The sequence below is a fragment of the Nycticebus coucang genome, chromosome 13 (assembly GCF_027406575.1).
Source record: "Nycticebus coucang isolate mNycCou1 chromosome 13, mNycCou1.pri, whole genome shotgun sequence".
Lineage (NCBI taxonomy): Eukaryota > Metazoa > Chordata > Mammalia > Primates > Lorisidae > Nycticebus > Nycticebus coucang.
The window spans coordinates 44,359,571-44,377,781 of NC_069792.1; the positions used below are offsets into that span (position 1 = coordinate 44,359,571).

The following is an 18,211-nucleotide window of genomic DNA, read 5'->3' on the forward strand; positions in this document are numbered from 1 at the left end:
GATGAATGGCCAACAAACACATGAACAAATGCTCATTGCCTTTAATCATCAGAGAAATGAAAATCAAAACCACATTGAGATATCCTTTAACTCCAGTTAAGATTCGCCCACATCGCAAAGTTCTGAAACAGCAGATGCGGCTGTGGATGTGGCAAGAAGGGAACACTTCTACACTGCTGGTGGGACTGCAAACTAGTACAAACTTCATGGAAAGAAGTATGGAGAAACTCAAAGAACTAAAAGTTGACCTTCCATTTGATCCCACAATTCCAATACTAGGTATCTACCGAGAAGAACAAAAATCATTTTACCACAAAGATATTTGCAGCAGAATGTTTATTTCAGCCCAATTCAGAATTGCCAAGTCATGGAAGCAACTCAAACGCCCATCAACCCATGAATGGATTAACAAATTGTGTTATATGTACACCATGGAACACTATACAGCCATGAAGAAAGATGGAGACTTTACATCTTTCATGTTTACCTGGATGGAGTTGGAACATATTCTTCTTAGCAAAATATCTCAAGAATGGAAAAAAAGTATACAATGTACTCAATACATTATGAAACCAATATATAAACACTTATACTCTCATACAAATGATTTCTAGCATGCGGAAAGGGAGAGGAGAAAGAGAGGAGGGTAATTTGCAGGAGGAAGGAGGGCATTTGGTGGGATCTCACCTAATGTGCACAATGCAAGGGTATATTTCAAAATAAGAGTGAATTTTAAATGTCTTACCACAAAAAGTAAGTGAGGTGATGGCTTTGTTAATCAGTTTAATTTAAGCATTCCATATTGTGTATCAAATCATCACACTGTACCAAATAGATGTATAGTTATGATTTTAAAGAAAAATTAATAAAAAAGGAATGATGCATTACCAATTCCTTATAAAAAATGAATAAACTGAACTAGAATAAGGGTCTGTTTAAACAAAAACAAAACCAAACAAAAAACAAGCAATAAACTACTCCTTTGGTTTTGAATTATGGCGGCCAATATAGTTGATGGTTTCTCTACAATGCTCTATCACAGAGACACTACTTCAATCCCTACCCACAGATGCCAACATTTCTCTTGGTCTGGAATCTGAGCCACTCTATGCCCTCAAAAGACCTGTGTCCTCTACACCTCTACATTTCTTACACACTCTTGCCAGAAACAACAAACCATTCAGATCCCTTCCACATAAAGGGCCCAAAGAATTCCAGCCAACATTCCTCTTCTATAATCTGCTAACAAAATCCTCTTTTAACTGTTTTAGGAAATCAACTGTTGTCCATTCTGAGGCTTTCCCCAGTGATCAACAGACGTTTTCAAAACTAGTGGAAATGCAGATGCCACCCTTTATTTATTTATTTTTTTATTAAATCATAGCTGTGTACATCAATATGATCATGGGGCACCATACACTTGTTTCATAGAATATTTGACATATTTTCATCTCATTAGTTGACATAGCCCTCCTGGCATTTTCCTAGTTACTTTGCCAAGACATTTACATCCCACATTTGCCAAGGCTCACATGTATCCTTGTAAGATGCACCACAGGTGTGATCCTTTCAATCCCCCTCCCTCTAACCACCTCCCCCCTCCCTCCCCATGCTTTCCCCTTTCCCCCTGTTCTTAGGATATAACTTGGTTATAGCTTTCATGTGAAGGTCCTAAGTTAGTTTCATAGTAGGGGTGAATACATTGGATATTTTTTCTTCCATTCTTCAGACACTTTACTGAGAAGAGTATGTTCCAGCTCCATCCATGCAAACATGAAAGAGGTAAAGTCTCCATCTTTCTTCAAGGCTGCATAGTATTCCATGGTGTACATAAACCACAATTTGTTAATCCATTCGTGGATTGATGGGCACTTTGGTTTTTTCCATGACTTAGCAATTATGAATTGGGCTGCAATAAACATTCTGGTACAAATATCTTTGTTATGATGTGGTTTTTGGTCTTCTGGGTATATGCCCAGCAGAGGAATTACAGGATTGAATGGCAGATCTATTTTTAGATCTCTAAGTGTTCTCCATATATCTTTCCAAAAGGAATGTATTAGTTTGCATTCCCACCAGCAGTGCAAAAGTGTTCCCTTTTCTCCACATCCATGCAAACATCTCTGGTCTTGAGATTTTGTGATATAGGCTAGTCTCACTGGAGTTAGATGATATCTCAAAGTAGTTTTGATTTGCATTTCTCTGATGATTAAAGATGATGAGCATTTTTTCATATGTCCGAAGGCCGCTCGCCTGTCTTCTTCAGAGAAGTTTCTTTTCCATTCTCTTGCCCAGCCTGTGATGGTATCCTTTGTTCTTTTCTTGCTAATGTGTTTGAGTTCTCTGTGGATTCTGGTTATTAAACCTTTGTCAGAGACATAACCAGCAAATATCTTCTCCCATTCTGTGGGCTGTTTTCTTGCTTTACTTACTGTGTTCTTGGCTGTGCAGAAGCTTTTTAGTTTGATCAAGTCCCAAAAGTGTATTTTTGAAGCTGCTTGAATCGCCCAGGGGGGTCCTTCTCATAAAAAACTCACCCAACCCAATTTCTTCAAGGGTTTTCCCTGCACTCTCTTCTAGTATTTTTATAGTTTCATGTCTTAAGTTTAGGTCTTTAATCCAGTAAGAGTCTATCTTGGTTAGTGGTGAAAGGTATGGATCCAGTTTCAGTCTTCTACAGGTTGCCAGCCAGCTCACCCAGCACCATTTGTTAAATAGGGAATCTTTTCCCCACTGGATGTTTTTAATTGGCTTGTCAAAGATTAAAGAACGGTAAGTAGCTGGGTTCATCTCTTGGTTCTCTATTCTGTTCCAGACATCTACTTCTCTGTGTTTGTGCCAATACCATGCTGTTTTGATCACTATCGATTTGTAGTATAGTCTGAGGTCTGGTAGCGTAATTCCTCCTGCTTTGTTTTTATTTTTGAGTAATGTCTTGGCTATTCGAGTTTTTTTCTGATTCCATATAAAACGAAGTATTGTTTTTTCAAGATCTTTAAAGTATGACAGTGGAACTTTAATAGGGATTGCGTTGAAGGTATATATTGCTTTGGGTAGTATGGACATTTTAACAATGTTGATTCTTCCCACCCATGAGCCTTTTATGTTTTTCCATTTATTAACATTCTCGGCTATCTCTTTTCTTAGAGTTCCATAGTTCTCTTTATATAGATCTTTCACATCCTTTGTTAGATAAACTTCCAAATATTTCATCTTCTTTGGCATTACTGTGAATAGGACAGAGTCCTTAATTGTTTTTTCAACTTGACTATTGTTGGTATATATAAAGGCTACTGATTTATGAATGTTGATTTTGTAACCTCAGACATGGCTGTATTCCTTGATCACTTCTAAGAATTTTGTAGTAGAGTTCCTAGTGTTTTCCAGATATACAATCATATCATCTGAGAAGAGCAAAAGTTTGATCTCTTCTGACCCTATGTGGATGCCCTTGATCGCCTTTTCTTCCCTAATTGTGGTGGCTAAAACTTCCATAACAATGTTAAAAAGCAATGGAGACAATGGGCAGCCTTGTCTGGTTCCTGATCTAAGTGGAAATGATTCCAATTTAACTCCGTTCAATATGATATTGGCTGTTGGTTTGCTGTAGATGGCCTCTATCAGTTTAAGAAATATCCCTTCTATACCAATTTTCTTAAGTGTTCTGATCATGAAGGGATGTTGGATGTTATCAAAAGCTTTTTCTGCATCGATTGAGAGGATCATATGATCTTTGTTTTTTACTTTGTTTATGTGCTGAATTACATTTATAGATTTACGTATATTGAACCAGCATTGAGACCCTGGGATAAAGCCAACTTGATCATGATGTATGATTTGTTTGATATGTTGCTGGATTCTGTTTGTTAGGATTTTGTTGAATATTTTTGTGTCTATATTCATTAGTGATATTGGTCTATAATTTTCTTTTTTTGTTGGGTCTTTTCCTGGCTTGGGGATCAGGGTGATGTTTGCTTCATAGAATGTGCTGGGGAGTCTTCCTTCTTTTTCTACATTTTGGAACAGTTTGAGTAATATAGGTACTAATTCCTCTTTAAAGGTTTGATAGAATTCTGATGTGAAACCATCTGGTCCCGGACTTTTCTTTTTGGGGAGGTTTTGTATGTTGATGTTATTTCAGAACTTGAAATGGGCCTGTTCAACATTTCCACTTGGTTCTGGTTAAGTCTTGGAAGGTGATGAGCTTCCAAGTATCGGTCCATTTCCTTTAGATTTTCATATTTCTGAGAGTAAAGTTTCTTGTAATATTCATTAAGGATATTTTAATTTCTGAGGAGTCTGTTGTTATTTCATCTTTGTCATTTCTGATTGATGAGATTAGAGATTTTACTCTTTTTTTCCTGATTAGGTTGGCCAATGTTTTATCTATTTTATTGACCTTTTCAAAAAACCAGCTTTTTGATTTATTGATCTGTTGTATTGTTCTTTTGTTTTCAATTTCATTTAGTTCTGCTCTGATTTTGGTTTTCTTTTCTTCTACTGGGTTTGGAGTTGGAGTGTTCTTCCTTTTCCAGTTGCTTGAGATGTCCCATTAATTTGCTAACTTCCTCTCTTTCTGTTCTCCTGAGGAAGGCTTGCAGCACTATAAATTTCCCTCTTAGAACTGCCTTTGCAGTGTCCCAGAGGTTCTGATAGTTCGTGTCTTCATTGTTGTTTTGTTCCAAAAATTTGGCAATTTCCTTCTTGATCTCATCTCTGACCCAGCTATCGTTCAGCATGAGGTTATTTAACTTCCATGTTTTTGTATGAGTATGTAGATTCCTGTTGTTACTCAGCTCAAGTTTTATTCTATGATGGTCCAAGAAGATGCATGGAATAACTTCTATTCCTTTAAATTTACAGAGGTTAGATTTGTGACCTAAGATGTGATTGATTTTGGAGTAAGTTCCGTAGGCTGATGAGAAGTATGTGTATTCAGTTTTGTTAGGATGAAATGTTCTGTAGATGTCTGCTAGATCTAAATGCTGGATGGTAAGATTTAAATCTAAAATTTCTTTACTCAGCTTTTTGTTGGAAGATCGATCCCTCACTGCCAAAGGAGTGTTAAAATCTCTGTCTATTATGGAGCTGGAGGAAATCAAGTTGCTCATGTCTGTTAGAGTTTCTCTTATGAATTGAGGTGCATTCTGATTGGGTGCATAGATATTAATCATTTAAATCTCATCATATTGAGTATTACCCTTAACAAATATGAAGTGACCATTCTTGTCCTTCCTTATTTTTGTTGGTTTAAAGCCTATTTTGTCTGCAAATAAAATTGCAACACCTGCTTTTTTCTGGTTACCATTTGCCTGAAATATGGATGACCATCCTTTCACCCTGAGTCTGTACTTGTCTTTTAAGTTAAGATGTGACTCTTGTAAGCAACAGATATCTGGTCTGAGTTTTTGTATCCAGTCAGCTAACCTATGTCTCTTTAGAGGACATTTTAAGCCATTCACATTAATGGAGATTATAGATGAGTTTGGTGAAATTTTGGATATCGAGTTTTTCAAAAGTCGAGTGGACAATTTTAATCTTTTCGCCATTGTAGAAGTTGGAGTTTGATCAGGAGTTTCTGAGTGAGTTTACCTTTGTAGTAGAGGATTGGGTTGGTCATTATGGAGGATAGGTCTGAGAATATACTGAAGAGCTGGTTTGGTTGTGGCAAATTTCTTCAACATATGAATGTCGTTAAAGTATTTAATTTCTCCATCATAGATGAAACTCAGTTTAGCTGGGTACAAGATCCGGGGTTGAAAGTTATTTTGCTTTAGGAGATTAAAAGTCAATGACCACCCTCTTCTGGCTTGAAAAGTTTCAGCACAGAGATCTGCAATCATTCTAATGTTCTTACCTTTGTAGGTAATGGCTTTCTTTCGCCTGATAACCTTGAGAATTTTCTCCTTCATGTTGACTTTAGTGAAGCTAATTATGATATGTCTGGGGGATGACTTATTGGGGTTGAATCGTGCTGGAGTTCTGAAACTGTCTGCTATCTGAATTTCAGAATCTCTAGGCATGTCTGGAAAATTCTCTTTCATAATTTCATGCAGAAGTGCCTCTGTGCCCATCGATGCCACTTCATCGTTTTCCAGAACTCCTATTATTCGTATATTTGCCTCTTCGAATTATCCCAGAGCTCTCTAAGAGAAAGATCCGTTTTTGCTCTCCATTTCTTTTGCTTTTTGAGAGTTTGGGAGTGTTAGAAGGCTTTATCTTCGATGTCAGAAATCCTTTCTTCTGCTTGGTCCATTCTGTTGCTGAGGGATTCTACTGTATTTTTCATATCTTTAAGGGCTACAAATTCTTGTTTCAGTGTGTCTAAGTCTTTGGTGGTTTTGTCTTTAAATTCGTTAAATTCTTGTGACAACTTTTGAATTTCTCCTCAGATTCCTAATTACATTTTATCAATCTTATATGCAATCCAAATTCTGAATTCGATTTCTGACAGCTGTTTATGAATGGGATCTTCAATTACATCCGCCATTTCTTTCTTTGGGGGGGTTGATCTATTCTGGTTATTCATGTTACCGGAGATTTTCCCCTGATTCCGCCCCATGGTTGTTTTACTCCCTTTGATTTTTCCCCTAGGGTTTTGTTGAGGGCCCGTTCAGTGTTGTAGCCTGAGAGACTGGGGCCCTGTCTGATGTGGTGGGGCTGGGTGGTTCTGACTTCTTGTCAGCTGGCTTCTGTTTTACCTCAGTGAAGCACTTACTCTGGGTTGAAGTCTCAGTTCTCTGAGTCGGCCCTACCCTGGGTGTTTCCAGGGTCTGTGAGTCACCTCAGGCAAATCCTATACTCAGGGGTGGCCTCCTCTGGTTGCCCAGGGAGGCAGGGGTTATGGCTTCAGCTGCCTCAGGGAACTGCCACTCTGATATGGGTCTCCCCCAGCCTCACTCCTGTGTCCCAGAGTCAGGACTGACCAGCTTCAGTTCGGGCACTGTCCACGCCCTGACAAATCCCTCAAGAATCTGGACTCCTGGGGGACAGGCTCCAGATCCCAGAGTGAGGGTAGGGTGGGGTGCTGGGAGCTCAGAGCCACCAGCAGCAAGCTCACTCAGTTCCTCCCAATCTTTGGCTCCACCACACCACTGCAGCCCAAGCCTCCAGGCTTCTGAGTGAGGGCGGGATTGGGGGAGCGGCTGGAGCCCAGAACCACCGGGCAGCGAACAGACTCATCTCCACCCAGTTCCTTGCCCAGCCACATGGCATGCGCTCAGGTCTCCAGACCACAGAGCGAGGGCAGGGGGGAGCCCCGGGAGCTCAGAGCCAGCAGGAGCTCCGAGCCGCAGGGAGCCTGGTCGACAGAGAGCAAATTCAGTTCCTCCCAGTCTCTCGCCCGGTTGTACCGCTGCAGCTCAAGCCTTCAGGCTTCAGAGTGGGGGCAGGGTGGGGGGAGCGGCTGGAGCCCAGAACCGCGGGCCAGTGAACAGACTCGGCTCCACCCAGTTCCCTGCCCGGCCACACGGCAAGCGCTCAGGTCTCCGGAACACAGACTGAGGGTGGGGGAATGCCTGGAGCCCAGAGCCAGCAGGGGCTCTGAGCCTAGGGAGTCCAGTCGACAATGAGCAAATTCAGTTCCTCCCAGTGTCTTGCCTGGTTGTACCATTGCAGCACAAACCTTCGGGCTTCAGAGTGGGGGCAGGGTGGAGGGAACGGCTGAAGCCCAGAACTGCCAGGCAGTGAACAAGCTTGGCTCCACCCAGTTCCCTGCCCGGCCACACGGAAGGCGCTCAGGTCTCCGGACCACAGAGTGAGGGCGGGGTGAGCACCGGGAGCCCAGAGCCAGCAAGGGCTCAGAGCTGCAGGGAGCCCAGTCGGCAGCGAGCAAATTCAGTTTCTCCCAGTGTCTCACCCAGTTGTACCGCCGCAGCTCAAGCCTCAGGCTTCAGAGTGGGGGCGGGGTGGGAGGGAGCGGCTGGAGCCCAGAACCGCAGGGCAGCGAAAAACAGACTCAGCTCCACCTGGCTCCCTGCCTGGTCACATCCGGTTCCCTGCCCGGTTACACGGTGCTCAGGTCTCCGGACCACAGAGCGAGGGTGGGGGGCGTGCCAGGAGCTCAGAGCAGCAGGGAGCTCAGAGCAGATGGTAGCGAGTTTGACTGAGTTATATGCCTGGTTGTATAATAATACAAGGAGGGCTGCTGCACCTTGCCTCGGGGAAGTGCCACCCTGGTGAGGGTCTCTTTCCCCTGACTGTCCTAACCTCTCTCCCGTGCCCCAGAATCAGCGCTGACCAGCTGCAGCTTGGGGACTGTCCTCTCCCCTTTAGGAGTCACCCAAGAATCTGAACTCCTGGGGGACAGGTTTTCAGACCTCAGAGAGAGTGGAAGGAAGTGCTGGGTGCTCAGAGTTGCCGGCAAAGGATATTTACAGATTTATACAGTTTTATGCCTGGCAGGAGAACACCTAGGCATCCTAGTAAGGGAGGTAGGTCCAGTTTGTAGTAGGTTTCTCCCGTGAACTGTAGTGGGATGGCCTTTGATTTCTGCCCTTTTGTTTGTGGGGCCCTTAAGCTGATCAGGTGGGAAAGGGGGACTCCCGTCCGCTTGGTGATGGGTTTTATACCTTTTGTTTGCTTCCTTGTGGTCGCAGCTCTCCTCAGCGGGGTTGATGTGCGTTCTTCAACTTTCTCGCTTGGTGTTGCTTGAATCCATCAGGTTACTTGCTAAATTTTCGTCCCCTAACTCTCCTTCAGGACGGGAGCCTCTGTGGAAAGCTGGCTTCAGTCCACCATCTTCCCATCATCCCCCCAGATGCCACCCTTTCTAGGACTAAAATACTTTCTTAATTTTAATATTTAGTAATAAGTATTAAATACTTCCTTATGCTGGCATTAGTCAAATTAAATGTTCAAGCAATTTAAAGTAATTAATTTCCCAAGTCTAAATTTATTTGTACTTTTAAGAATGGCACCACATTTTCCATGAAAATGAATCAGAAGCTAACAGTTCTCCAGTAGGGAGTAAGAAAACTGCAGAACACTTGGTTAAATGCGGGGAGGAAGAGTGTAAATAGAATTCTTACTACTATGCATACAAGGCAACAAAACAGAGGTCATGCTGGAGGTTCTTGTTTATTACCTGAAAGTCATATTTATTTAGGACAGGGGCATATTATGACTTAAATGAAATATTGACAGTACACTATTAAGAGAAAATTTCAATAGAGCGGGGAGTCCAAAATATCAAAATTCTATTCCTAATATTGATAACAAGTTTCTAATTGTGGCAGAATGTGTTACACTTACTCCTGATTCTGTTTTCCAAGATGTATATCAAAGTTTATATTTATGCATTTCTTAAGAGTACTAGGGAAGGTGGTATATCTGTTTTTTTTCCAACTGCTTTGAAGCTTAATCTCAAAGCCTTTCTTACGTGCTTTCCTGTCTTGATGAAACAGAAAGTTCTATACTAACATCAAACTGTCACTGTTAGAGAGCAAAATATAGTTGCAAAATTGTATATTAGTTTGATATGTCATAACATCAATATTTGAATCCAGATACTTTAGGTCTTCAATGCTTAAAAGGAAAAATAAATACAGTAGAACCTCTGTAAGCTAGCCACCCAAGGAACTATAACAAACTGGCTGACATACAGAGGTGGTCAACATAAGGAACTAGGCCTACTGTACTGACACATACACATATGACATTTAGATCAATTTAAAGAGGCTGTCAATGTAGGAAGCTGGTCAACTGTGTGTTGTTTCTTGAGGTACACAGCACGGAAATCTGCCCTGGCTAAACATCAAAAGGTGTGAACACTAACATATCCTGTCTTCCCTGTTGTGTAGGGTTGATAAATGATAATCAAATGTACAATGAAGATAGATTCACTTTTTGCATATCAAGGACTCTAAAAACATAAATGATTTACCCTCCACTGAAAGCATGAATCATTTTCTACTTTCCTGTCCAGAAACAGTGATGCTGTTTCATAATATATGAAACCTACAGTGTAGGGGAAACTGAAGCCCTGATCTTCAACATAAAACCTGCTTCCTGCTTGAGAGACCTGGAGAATCACAAGGATGGCATGTGAGTTGTGTATGTGCAGGAGAGCAGAAAACTGGCCTCTGAAAAAAATGTATATGTGAAGTGTGGCAATCATAACTAGATTTCTAGATTCCAAAGGTAGCTTACTGCTGGAGGCAGAGGTTTTGCTCAAGGTCTGCGGTTTTGCAAAAACAAAAGGTGGAGACATTCTATCTGACCTTCCCCATGTCCTCCCTAATCAGTGCTAATGTCAGACAAGCAGCTTTTGTCTACTTCCTCCTGTTTTATGATAATGAAAATGGACCCAAGGTTTACTCAGGAGGGCTCCTCCCAGAATTCCTCAGTCCCCCAACACAGACTGTGTTAAGCCTCTTGATTCCTTGCTCAAAGACCCTCTCATCTGGTTCCACAAACCCCTTCACCATGGTGTGCCCATAGTAAAATAATCTGTGACTACATCTATGCAGATAACAAAGTTCCTTTGACAAAGAGATTATACACTTATCTTCAGATTCTGTATGTGTCTCTTTTACAAAGTGCCCAGTAAGAGCTACTGGTTGAATAAATAAGTGCACAAATGATTGATGAACCAATCAATTAAGAAACAAATATTAAAGAGTAAGAACAAGTCCTTTGTTAATAAGAAATTGAAAGTAGAGACTTTCCAGTGAGAATTGTTAGCAGTGAACAGTAATAAACTGTTAGCAACCAGCTCTCTGACACTACCCCTCTCATCCATAACAAGTGCCTGAATTTGTGTTGTTTCTCAATTTACATGGTGTAAATATTTCCATTACAGCCAATTTCAAGCACCTGATGCAATGCCAAGTAACAGATATTTGGGAAGAAATATCTACGATGTGCTCTCTCCAGCCACACAAGCTAGCTCTATCACTCACTGCCACTTTTTTTGTAGTGGCTTCAACTGTACCCTTAATTTGACTCTCATTCGTATCTTCCTTCCTATTTTGAAAATGCATTGTAAAGTTAGGTGTGTAAACTCGATGTTGGGGCTTAAATATTTTGTGAAATTTCAGAGAAGTAGAGTTAAAACAGCTTAAGTTCCAAAGAAAAGTTCATGAGACAAATTACTCTATTTGTGGTTGGTAGAGTTCACACACAGTTCTTCAGATTACTTAGTTCAACTGAAGGACCAAAAGGAAAGGAGTAACGGATGATACTACTTACTCAATTGTGTTTCTGTCCACTTTTCCTGTCATGTTAATGCCGTAGAACTGCTGCATGGCAGCTAGGGCGGACTGCATGGTCTCTGCGGAGCGCAGCACCGACATTCTGGGGTCAGTTGGTGGAAGGTAGCCGTACTTTTGTAACCAAACCTGCAATGATAAGCACAGTTCCTTTTAATTCAACCTTACAATGTAACAATACTTTTCTGGTAATTAAGTAATGTCTATAACAAATTTTTTAAACTTTCTTTCCTTTACAAGGACACACATTATTTAAGTGTTTGATCTTTTGTAACATATTATGTAGTTCAGTTTATTTTAATATGGCTTCTGTGACCATTAATGGAACTTTATAACATATCTACCAATGCTAATTAAAAAGATTAATCATTTGTTGCAAGCTTTTAGTGTATAACATATTATAATAAATGCTGAATAAAACCACAAATAAGTTTGTCTCTGTCCTCCAGAACTTCAACCACTTAAAATAGACAATGTACTTTTCAACGCTATGACTCCATTGAGACATCTATGCTGGAAGGGGCAGTTAACGTGCATATGTTACATCTAAAAAGCCATTTTCCTGAAATTGACCAGGGACTGCAGCTGTGACAAGTAGCATCTTTCTGTCATGATATTTTGGGTATAAATTCCACATAAGCAATCTATCCAATTGTAACTAAGTATCTACGAGGTTTGGTGACCTTTTTATATCAACAATATTTTTTCTTCATTTATTTAAGGTGATTCGCTATAATCCACTTCAGATAAGTAACCAAATATTTCCCATACAGTGAAATCCCACTGTTCGTTACATGTGTTTAGCCTTCCCTTTAAGGGTCTCACAAATTTTAACCTCCTTGCCTATATAAAGTGGGAAAGTGAAAGAAAGGACGGTGAAAGAAAGACGTCAGCATTGAATTCATCCCATCAGCATGACTGGAGCAACAATTCAGAGTCATTTAGGGTTGGATTATAAAATTAACACAAAACTCAGAAAATAAAATCACCAATAGATAGCAGATGCTTTCTGGGTTTACACCTCTATGCATTCATTGTAATTGCATACAGTTAGCCCACACCTATCCCGCTGTCCTTTACCTCAATCTTCACTAGGCCTCTAAAATTTCTTGAAGTGCAGTGGGCTATCTGTCCGCCTCAGTACAGAATAGAAGCTGTGCGATTTAGTGGAAGGCATTCACCAGAGCGTATTTCCCACCCTACTTGTGTCTATTCATCACTCAAAGGATGATCCTATGAAATTACAGTCTTCCCTTGTCAACTTTACAACTACAACACAGGAGAATTATTTTCCTAGTGAAAACAACCAGCAGATACAGAAGTTAAATTTACCAAAAATAAATCAGTATCAACTATAAAAGTCTTAAGATGTGAAACACAAAGCGTGGTTTTGCTGTGGTATTTCCAAAAATGGACCCCCTCGAAATTGTAATAATATAAGCACAACTCCTTGAAAATAAAATAAAATATGTATTCTAAAAATGTTTAAGAGATGAGCAATGCATCACTGTCAGAAAGGTTTATTGGTGAAACTCTATCTAGTAAACTCATCTGCCATGTAGCAAAAAGCGTGCCAACACACTCTTTTCATCTAATCTGTAATGAATAGGCTGCCAGGAAAACACATATATTCAGTTACCTAGTTAACAGTCTGAAATAAATTCCACTTTTTCTTCTGAATGAAAGAGGCAAGCAATATTATTTAATATGAAATTAAATACCCATTGTCATGCAATTTCTTTCAACTATAATCCACATCAGATAAGTAACCAATATCTTGCCCCATTCCAAGGACAAATCTTAAATTGAGTGGGACTGATTTTTATTAGTCTTGATATTTAATAACATGTATGTACTGATATTCTTAAGCTGAATATTTTTTCCATGACAGTTTGTTTGTTTGCATTTATTTCTTATTAGAGAGCTGACTTGTTGCTAGGTTACTCATAGGTGCTAAGCTACCAGCGACTGTGTTTTTAAGGACAGCACAGAGAAAGCCATCAATAACAAACCCTATGATTTATATACAAATAGAATTATCAAATATGTAAATATTAAGTACATAATGAAAAAATGGTATATTCTGGAAAATACATATTTGATTTATATTTTGCCTTGAAAACAAATGATTTCAAATAATAGAAAAAATAAGTCATGATTTTTCTTTGAGTTTTATTTTATATTATATTCTTTATCAGGAAAAATCAGAATTTTAAAAAATGACTAAGAGGTGAGTAATTATGTTTAATTGTTAAATATTAGGAAATCTGACATATATATGGTCTAAGTTTGTTTTCTGGATGAGAAATCATGGCATTGATATGTCAGACAGAGAACAAACTTTCCTGCTAAATCTCATACTTAATATCCTTTTTGATAAAAATTAAATACAAAGTAACATTTGAAAATACACCTTACCCCTTAATTTTAATATTCTATTATCTAACATATAATCTTTGTATCTTTTTCACTGTTCATAAAAATACATTTTGAGACATAGATGTGTGCATGAGTGTACATACATATGCATATACAAGTATATTCTATATATCATAGATTATACCACAGAAATCCATGCTTATATGTTATTTGAATTATATCCTTGTTTTAATCATTGTTTTAAAATAGTGCTTCTTTGCATGACTGAAAATACTAAATTGTCTCCCAAGATTGGTCGTCTCTTGATGAGATCTTTTCAATGTTCTCAAATACACAGTATAAATACCTAAGACATAATTTCCTCACGTATGCATTTGGAGCAATGATCATCTAATTTTTAAGGACAATGTGAGGATTAATTGAAAATATATAAAGCCCCCAGCATATTTTTTACTTAGTAAGTCATGTTATTTGAGGCTTACTATGTTCCCTGAGTCTTTAAAAATCAGGCCCACTCAATTTAAGATTTGTCCTTGGAATGGGGAAAGACTAAAAATATGGCTGAGGTTTAAATAGTCATAGATGTAAGGAAAGACAAAGTGAAAAATCACATCCTGCTTGAAATTTTCCCAAATCCCAATACAAACAAGAAAAGTGTGACGAATCTCGCAAATTGATTTTTGTTTTCTTTTATGGTGCTGACTGAATTGACAAGTGTGTATGAGAGCATTGAAAAAAATATCAAGAACAAACAAGTCTCTTCAAAGCAAAACTTATCTCCTTTCACTATTTGGGACATGCCCCATCTCATTACCCCTGAAACAACCAATTACAGAAGCTGAAATGGAGCAACAAAATCAAACCCTGAATTACATTCCCTGTGGTACTAACTCATTCGAACATCCTGCTATCTTGTAGACAAAACCACTGCACTTAGTGATCTTTCAATTGGAAGAATAAGCAGAAAACCGCTGTTCTCTGCAGAGCAAGAAGATGTATCAAGCAGTAAAAGGCAAACACTTAAATATTAAATGCTATGCCAATAGATACTGCATTTACTATACTGTGCTATAAATAAGCAGGGACACAAAATTTTAGCAAAATCTATTAGATAAAGAATGTCTTTGTCACTAATATTTCATATAAGCATATTGTGAAAACTTGACATTAATTGACTCAGCTATTCACTCACATATATTAAGCAGTATCCTGAAAGATGGTTATAAAAAATAGAAGCCAGTAGTTACCATGACTAATACCCATCTAAGCAGTAAATATTTAGAATATATATTCTTATTTATTCCTTCAGGCTAGTGCTATAATCTAGAGAAATAAAATTCCCTCTAGTCTTAAAGCTAATAATTTTATCAATGCTTTAACATAAAGCTATACAGTATTATTCATTTGCTGGGGGTAAATCACAAATGGAATAGCAATTTTAAAACTTCCCTAGTAACAGGACATGACATACAGAGAAACGATATTGAAATGGTGACTATGAATAATTGCAAGGTGACCAGGCATACTTCTGTTAAAAAAATAAAAACCCACAAAAATTAGTGATTAAACTACTCAGTGAGTTAGGACTAGAAGAGATATATCTTAGAAATTGTAGAAATGATTGGAGGGAAATATAAGGAAGGATGCATTTGGAATTTTATCTAACCTGAAAAATCTCTGTGCCAGTTCACAAAAATTTCTGGCTAGACGAGCTATTTCAAGTTATTTCAAATACAGTTCATATCCAGGTTAACATATGGTAGGGCAAATGTAAATTCTTTGTACCTAGTGATCATTTGATCCAAAGTATAGTACTCGGTATGGAAAGAAAAAGGAAAAGATTATAAACATATTTTATGGCATTTATTTGGTAATAATTATTTCCATTTATATGATCGTATAATGTTTTTATTATTTTGGGAAATAATCTTTAAAAATTATTGGCATCACATGAAATTTTAACATACTAATAAAATATTTAAATCTATAATGTTTAATGTATATTCTAGTATAAGTAACTGACTTTCTCTGATGAAATAAAACTGAAAGAATGCATTTTTAATAGAAAACTTTCTGATGTTAGAAAAAAGTTAATTTCATTTTTTCGGTATGAGACTTATAAACACAGTTGCTAAATCCTGTTATAAACTAAGATTAATTAAAAAGTGATTACTCCTCAATTTTGTGATCTCATCAGCAAAGTCAGAAAATGCTGAAGGACACTTCTTCCTGAAATACCATATATTCACTGGTTATAAAGAATAGTGAGATATAGGGGGCTACGTTTTCTAGCCTAAAAAGCAGCTATAAATATGAATTATAACTACCTATTAACCAAAAAATTAAGTTAATGTTGGAGTAGTCATTCAAAATTGGTCAAATTGAAAATTCATAGGATAAGTTAACAAGGCAGAAATTAGCCTTTCTCTTCATTCAAAAATCTAAGTGGGCTTTAAATCACTATTCCATCACCACAGTGAATGAATCAGTGTATATAATCGCATATAGAGAATTCAACTCCCTTAGAATTTTACTCTCTATGAATTGGCTTCAAAAATGGAAATGACACAATGGAAGGACTAAAAGATATTCCACTAAACATCTTATCGATCAAGGGGCTTCTCTCACTTAGGGAGAAAGGAAAATGGCTTCATTATTAGTAAAAATTGTGAAGTTGTGATGATCACCATGACCATATGATTCCCCTCAACACGCAACTATCTCATTTAAGACAAAAACTAAAATTCTAGGGTGTAAGGGATGGAGAGAGTTTTTCCATTCTACATAAAAGTGAACTGTACTTTCCACTTAGTGGTGGTGGCAAACCCTTTAAACAATAATGGCTGAGCTCCAGTGCCCTTACATGCTTGTCCAACATGTGCCAGTCGTTATGCTAGAAAGTTGCATGAGATTATGATATATTGCGTCCTTCTCTATTTTTACTGTTTTTTCCCTAAGATTGTCAAGATTTATAAAGATGGATATACAGTGTGCGTGCTACCCACACACATGCATGCACATGCACAGAGTGACAAAACAAGACAAATACACAAACATTTAAAAAATTGTAGGAGGCCAGGTAAAGGCAGGTGGGTTGTTTGAGCTCAGGAGTTCAAGACCAGCTCCAGCAAGAGGTAGACCCTATCTCTAAAAAAAATAGCTAGACATCATGGCGGGTGCCTGTGGTCCCAGCTAGTTGGGAGGCTGAAGCAAGGGGACTGCTTGAGCACAAATTTGAGGTTCCTGTAAGCTATGATGTCACAGGACTCTAACCAGGGCAACAAAGTGAGACTTTATTTCAAATAAAACAAAACAAAAATTAAAAAGATAAAAATAAATACAACCAACAGTAAACAATAGAAAGCATGGATGTGATACCACACTCCTGATGTTTCTTAAATAGGCAGACGTAATTACCAGCAAACTATTGACAATAATCATTGACAATTCTACTTACATCACAATCAGCTCATAAATCCAAAACCATAAAATCCCACTCAAATCTGCGTCTGTTTACACTAGCCAGGTGAAGAGAATTGCAACATAGGAATTTCCATGTGACTTAAGCTGAGTCTCATGGATCAATGACCAAACTTGTCTTTATTTTCTGTGAGTAGATTTAATCTCAAACACCAAAGATGCATGAAGAAATGAATGAATCTCAAGTAGGGTTTGCAAAGTGGGAATGCAACATATCCTGTTGACATGTAGGTACAAATTACCACAAAATTTTATGTAATGTATGCATGCACACATGCATTCATAAACACAACTGTAGATGAACACTAAAATAAGAAGAAATAAATGTTACTTTATTCAATATACAGATTGACCCTGGTGTTTGCTCAAACAGACTTCATACACTGAATTGTCACCTATATTCCACCAGGTGTACAGAGGGAGGAGGCGGAGCTCCATAGTGTGGAGAGGACAACATTGTCACCATCAATAATTAGTTTGGTCCTACCGGCGGGAACCTCTGTCAGGGCCATTTTAAAACCACTCTACCTCTGGAGCCAGTGGCTGTGGGGAAAGAACCAGCGAGAAAGGCGTGTCCCAAGGGCAGTGCGGCTGCAGCAGGAGGGAGCTATGGTGGAGCTGCTGCTAAGACTTAACCAGAGTCACTGATCAACCAGGATGGGACAAGAACAAGCTGAATACAAGAAAGAGCCACTTAACCCCACCACACCAAGGGGGTTTTCTCAGCCTCAGACTGTAAGACTGTACAGGTCCTTTGCAAAGCTAAAGGGGAAAAGCTACAATCATCAGTCCCAGATCCTTAACAAAGGGCTGGTTAACCATAATTCCAGGAACTCCCAGTCCAATTTCAAATTACCCACCCACCTAGTCAACAGTGAAAGACAGTCATGATGCGGAATCAGCGGGAAAACTCTGGCAAGATGAATAATCAGACTAATTCAACTGCCCCAAGGAACAATAAAGCAGACACAGCACAAGATCCCATTCATAAACAAATGGCTGAGATGTCAGAAATCAAGTTCAGAACTTGGATAGCAAATAAGATCAACAGAATGGAGGAAAAGATGGAATTAGAATCCCAAGCAGTAATTCAAAAGATGTCTCAAGAATTCAATGAATTCAAAGACAAAATGACCAAAGAT

General features: G+C 38.6%; 1 protein-coding gene across 1 annotated transcript in view; it reads right to left on the reverse strand.

The window, feature by feature from the left end:
• Window positions 1-18,211, reverse strand: part of MMP16 (matrix metallopeptidase 16) — a 306,251-nt gene that overhangs the window by 138,847 nt on the left and 149,193 nt on the right. Inside the window, exon 2 of the mRNA XM_053558979.1 lies at window positions 11,191-11,339. Within this exon, the coding sequence (XP_053414954.1) occupies window positions 11,191-11,339 (149 nt within the window). The remainder of the gene's footprint in view (window positions 1-11,190; window positions 11,340-18,211) is intronic.